Consider the following 4,972-nt stretch of genomic DNA (forward strand, 5'->3'; position numbering starts at 1 on the left):
CGGTGGGAGCCCCGCAGCCTCTCAGTCCCGGCCGAACAGAGCCAGCCTCGCCCAGGCGACTCCTGCTTCTGGCCAGGGGGACCCGGCCTGTCCCCTCCCGCTTCCAGTCTAGCCTCACCTGCAGTCGCTCTGAGACTGTCTCGACCTCGCCCACGCCGCGCCCTCTGATGCTCACTGCCCTGGCTCCCACAGCCGGGCGCCCGGAGCTTGCTAGCACTTGGTGGGAAGGAGGGTCCTGCGTCTGGGGCACAGGAGAGGTGTCCAGGCTGGGCCACGGGCAGAGGGAGGCCATGGCCTTACCCAAGCACGACACTGCCCTGTGCCCGGCAGGAGCGCCCTCTGTCTATAGGCCACGGGCCAGCTGGCCACTGGGATGCTGACTGCCAGGCGAGGGGAGATGGCAGGACAGGTCCGCCAGAGCAGGAAGGAGCGCGGGCATGGCAGAAGGGGGGCACCAGCCTGGGGGCCTCCGGGCCACAGGGAGAGGCTCTGCCCCAGGGCCCCCCAGCAGAGGCGCCGTGAGCACAGTCAGAGCTGCTTTGCTGTGCTTGTCGTTAGGAAGGACCTGGACGTGGTGGTGGTGATGGGACCCAGGGGGCGAAGAGGCCGGGGTGAGAGAAGGACGGTCTGATGGATGGCGCTCAGATTTAGACCCGGGCCCTGTGCGCTGGCACAGAAGTGACGGTAAATAGTTAGAATCTAAGGGCCTCGCCATGTGGACAGCCGCGCCTGCGGGCTGAGACCCGCAGCGGTGTGGGCACGGGGCCCAGGCACCCCGCAGTTGGGAAGAGGCAGGTGGGCGGGCGTCCACGCATCGGTCAGCTGTGCGCTGGGCAGGACGGGCCCCAGAGGAGGCCGAGGAGCGCTGACTGGCTGTGGGATGCCCACAGGATGGTAATGGGCCAGAGGCCTGAGCCCCAGGACTGAGTCCCCGCTCGTGGTGAACCTGCAGACCAGGCCATGGACACTTACAGTCTGAGCGAGCTCGCCCTGGGACGTGGAGGTGATGGGACAAACGCGGGTGAAGAAGAATATGCGCCAGGTCCTCGGAGGGTGAGCGGGAGGACTTGGTCACACAACATGGCAGCCGGGCCCCGAGCGCCACGAGCAGGCCCAGGTGAAAGGCAGCTCTTTAGATAAACAGGGCGAGCTCACCTGCGAAGGAGCCACGGGCGCGGCCGCATGCACCATTCCAGAATGCACCTGAGAGCGTGTGTGCTCCGAGGCCAAGCAGGTGAACAAAACTCGAACAAAAACCATTCCAGGCCCGTGGGAGGACGAGAACATGTTCAGGTCTGCCCTGGCACGCCAGTTTCCTACGGAAGAGCAAGTCTGATGGTAGCCTCTGAGCAAGGATGCCGGGAGCCCGGGAAAAGCAGCGTTAAAGATTGGAGGACAGGCCCTGTCACCCTGGGTCCTTGCAGAGCTGTGATTCGGGGGGTGGAGGGGTGGAGGGGTGGGACTAAACACGCGGAGACTGTGGGGGCGCCCCCACCCCGCCCCCAGGGCTAACAGCACCAGACGTCTCTACATTTAGTAAAGCGATGGTTTAGAGCAGCGGTTCTCAACCTGTGGGTCACGACCCCTTTGGGGGTCGAACGACCCTTTCACAAGGGTCACCTAAGACCATCGGAAAACACATATAATTACATATTGTTTTTGTGATTCATCACTATGCTTTAATTATGTTCAATTTGTAACAATGACATTGGGGGTCACCACAACACGAGGAACTGTATTAAAGGGTCGCGGCATTAGGAAGGTTGGGAACCACTGGTTTAGAAGAAGCAAGAACATTAACCCAAGAAGAAACTGAAAACCGAACTACTCCAGAAATTGAACAGTTAGAAACCTACCCATCTAAGCCACCGTGTCCAGCAGTTTTACAAGTGAGTTGTATGAATGCTTAAGAAAAAATTACTCCAATTTTATGCAGAGACCACAGGGAGAGCGCCCGCTCGCTCTGTGCGGTGGAATAACTGATGGGAACACGGAGGGGCCGCCGCAGACAGCGCCCGCGGGAATGGCTAATCCCCTCGGAGGTGTTTCCAGCGATCTCCACAGTCCGCTTGAATTATCCTGGAAGCACAGGGGGGTTAACATTGGAAAGGCTGTGGATGTAACGCATCATCTTCACTGATTCAAGAAAGGGGAACCCGTAGGATCAGAACTCCAGCAAAAGCACAGCCAGCGCGAGAGAGGACGGCGCGGTGAGCTGGGCGAGCGTCGGTACCTGTCCAGTCAGCAGCTCGGGGGGCCCTGGGGGCAGGGCACTCTGCCTGGTGCTCATCTGATAAAACCCAACACTGACCCCAAATGCAGCCTCTGCAGAGTCCACTGGTATCCGTGGTCTTGGCTCCTTAGAACAACAACAGAAAAAGGAAATAAAGTTTCTCGGGATTGACAAGAAATAGAGAGATGCCCTCACTCACAGTGAGATGTGCACACAGCACTGGAGGGCTGTCACTGCAGGGGGCGTGGCAGCGTGGTGATCCATAGAGGAAACCAGAGGTCGGACTCCTTCCTGGGACCGGATTTGCATTTCAGTTCAGATGAATTAAGACCGAAATGTGAAAAGCAAACCTGAAATTGCAGGACATACAGACGGCAACGTCATGAACTCGGCAGGGAGGGAGGAATCAAAAAGCACAGAGCCCAGAGGAAACCATTAACAATTGATGATGAAAGATTTCTGTGCATCAAAAGACACCATAAGAGGATTAAAACAACAAAAGTCACGGACTAGGAGAAATTTCCGCAGTGTCAGCAAGTAACCAACCAGGATTAGTCCAGAGCTCACCAACAGCTCCCCCAAACCAAAGAGACAAGACAGAATGCAGCTGGGAGTGGCAGAGATGCCCGGGCTCCTCGCGGGAGAGGTGGGCTGGCAGCAAACCTGTCGGCTGCCACCAGTGTCGGGGACCCCGCGAGAGCCTTTCCTCGGCCAGTGCAGCTGGGACGTGGAAACCCAGCGATCCCCGGTTTAGAGACGATGTGGAGGATGAGGATTCCTTCACGCGCTGCTGTGTTGAGAGCGGTTTCCTATCTGGTCCGCGGGGCTTGGCGCAGGCGGCTCCTGCTGGAGGTGGAGAGGTGGGCTGGGAGGTCCCGCCCTGGCAGACCTGTGTGACCGCCACAGCGGCAGCATCGGTGAGGGAAACCTGGACGTCCCCTGAACGTTCACACCGGCCACGGGTGGGAGGGGCGTCTGTCTGAGCAGCGGGAGAACGGGTTAGCACGGAGCGTCTCAGACAGTGTCGAGGAGACAGAGGCTGATCCGTGGCACCTGAGGCTGCTGAATAGGAGGGCGCTGTGGGGGCACATGCGCAGTGAAGGTGTGAAAGCTGCAGGGGGATCAACACCAAACTCCGGGCGCCGCTCCTGGGGGGCCTGGGCACCTTTGACGCTCTGCTTCTGCAGCTGGGGAGTGGGCACATGGGGTTCCTCCTCATCTCTCTCTGAGTGTCTGAGATCCTGCATAATTAGAAGTTAGGGGGTCCAGAAAGATAAACCAAGTAACGTGCAGCAAAGCAAGTTGGTGTCATATTAACAGACAAAATAGAAGTTAAGGTAGGAAATCACTAGCGAAAATAAGAAGGACATCGCCCCGTGGGGAGAGGACGCTGCACCCCGCGCTTGCCCAGCACGTGGCCTGAAGTCCGTGCGCAAAAGCCAGGAGAACTCCACGGAGGGTCGAGGGCGCACCGTCTGAGAAGAGGCCAGGGGCAGGGCCGGGACCGATGCGGACACGGCAGTGTGAGGTTCCCTCTCCGTGCGCCCGCAGGAACCCGTCACTATCCTCTTGTTCTTTCCAAAAATAAAGTGGAAGGAGACGGGCTTCCTCACGGAGCGAGGATTGCGTCAGCCCCGGCCCAGGTGGCGGGAAGCGGGGGGCAGAGGCCCGAGCTGCGGGCCCTCCCGGAGCCGCGGTGTCCTGCCTGAGGCAGTGCCCGCGGGCTCCCTGCCTGCCGGCCTGGTTTCTCAGCTCACAGCTCGGTCCTCTCCTCGCTCCGCTCGCCGTGTTCTGCCTGGCGCTCCCTTTCCATGTTGCCGCGGACAACCTTGCCGACATGCTCTGACTGAGCAGGTCCCCATGTTAAGGCCCCACCCAGTTGGCAGCGGGTCCTTCTGGAAGCTTTTCTGCAGGAAAGGGCGTGGCCACCTTTCCCTCCAGGGGCTCCCTCGTCCGCAAGCGTGTGGGTGTGCGTGTGCGTGTGCCCAGGGGCCCTGGGAGCAGGTGTGTTGGGGAAGGGTGTGTGCACGTGTAGGGGATGACGTGTGGGGATGTGTACCTGAGCGTGCGTGCGTGGCGAGGAGGCCCTGAGGCGTGTCTGTGGTGCTCGCCCTCCGCAGATCCTGACGGGAGAGGACTGGAACGCAGTGATGTATCACGGGATCGAGTCGCAAGGCGGCGTCAGCAAAGGCATGTTCTCGTCCTTTTACTTCATCGTCCTGACGCTGTTTGGAAACTGTATCCTTCCCGCGGGGCGGGCTGCACACAGGTCTGTGGTCACAGGTCTGACCAGCACACGCCGCTGGGGTGTTGGCCACAGGCCGCCGTCCTGTCCTGTCGGAGTTGCTCCTGCCCCTGCGTGTCCCTCTGGGGCAGCTGCGGAGGGTGCCTGTGCTGCGGTGGGTGCGGAGGGGCCAAGACGCGGCAGGGCCTGACCCGCAGGGTCATTGCTGTCACAGAGCACCTACTCCTCGCAGTCGCACTGGCCCAGAGCCCCCGCGGGGTGTTGGCCCGGGGGCGGGGTGAGTCTAGGCCGCAGGGAGAGGACTCGGTTGCCTGACACACGGGGCCTGACTGGTGGGACTGTCCCCTGAGGACACGGCCGTGTCTGAGACAACGGTGGTCACAGTGGCGAGGTGCTGTGGCAGCCAGTGGCACAGGCCGGTGCTGCTCACCACCTGGGACACAGGGTGGCGGCCCAGTGTCCGCAGTGCCCAGGGCAGGTGACGGAGGCGGCCT

The 4,972-nt window shown here is 60.8% G+C and overlaps 1 protein-coding gene across 1 annotated transcript in view; it reads left to right on the forward strand.

Moving 5' to 3' along the window:
• Nucleotides 1-4,972, forward strand: part of CACNA1B (calcium channel, voltage-dependent, N type, alpha 1B subunit) — a gene marked incomplete at its 3' end in the record, with an annotated part of 138,429 nt that overhangs the window by 57,090 nt on the left and 76,367 nt on the right. The window contains exon 16 of the mRNA XM_014529697.1: nucleotides 4,354-4,471. Within this exon, the coding sequence (XP_014385183.1) occupies nucleotides 4,354-4,471 (118 nt within the window). The remainder of the gene's footprint in view (nucleotides 1-4,353; nucleotides 4,472-4,972) is intronic.

The sequence above is a fragment of the Myotis brandtii genome, unplaced genomic scaffold, assembly GCF_000412655.1.
Source record: "Myotis brandtii unplaced genomic scaffold, ASM41265v1 scaffold691, whole genome shotgun sequence".
Lineage (NCBI taxonomy): Eukaryota > Metazoa > Chordata > Mammalia > Chiroptera > Vespertilionidae > Myotis > Myotis brandtii.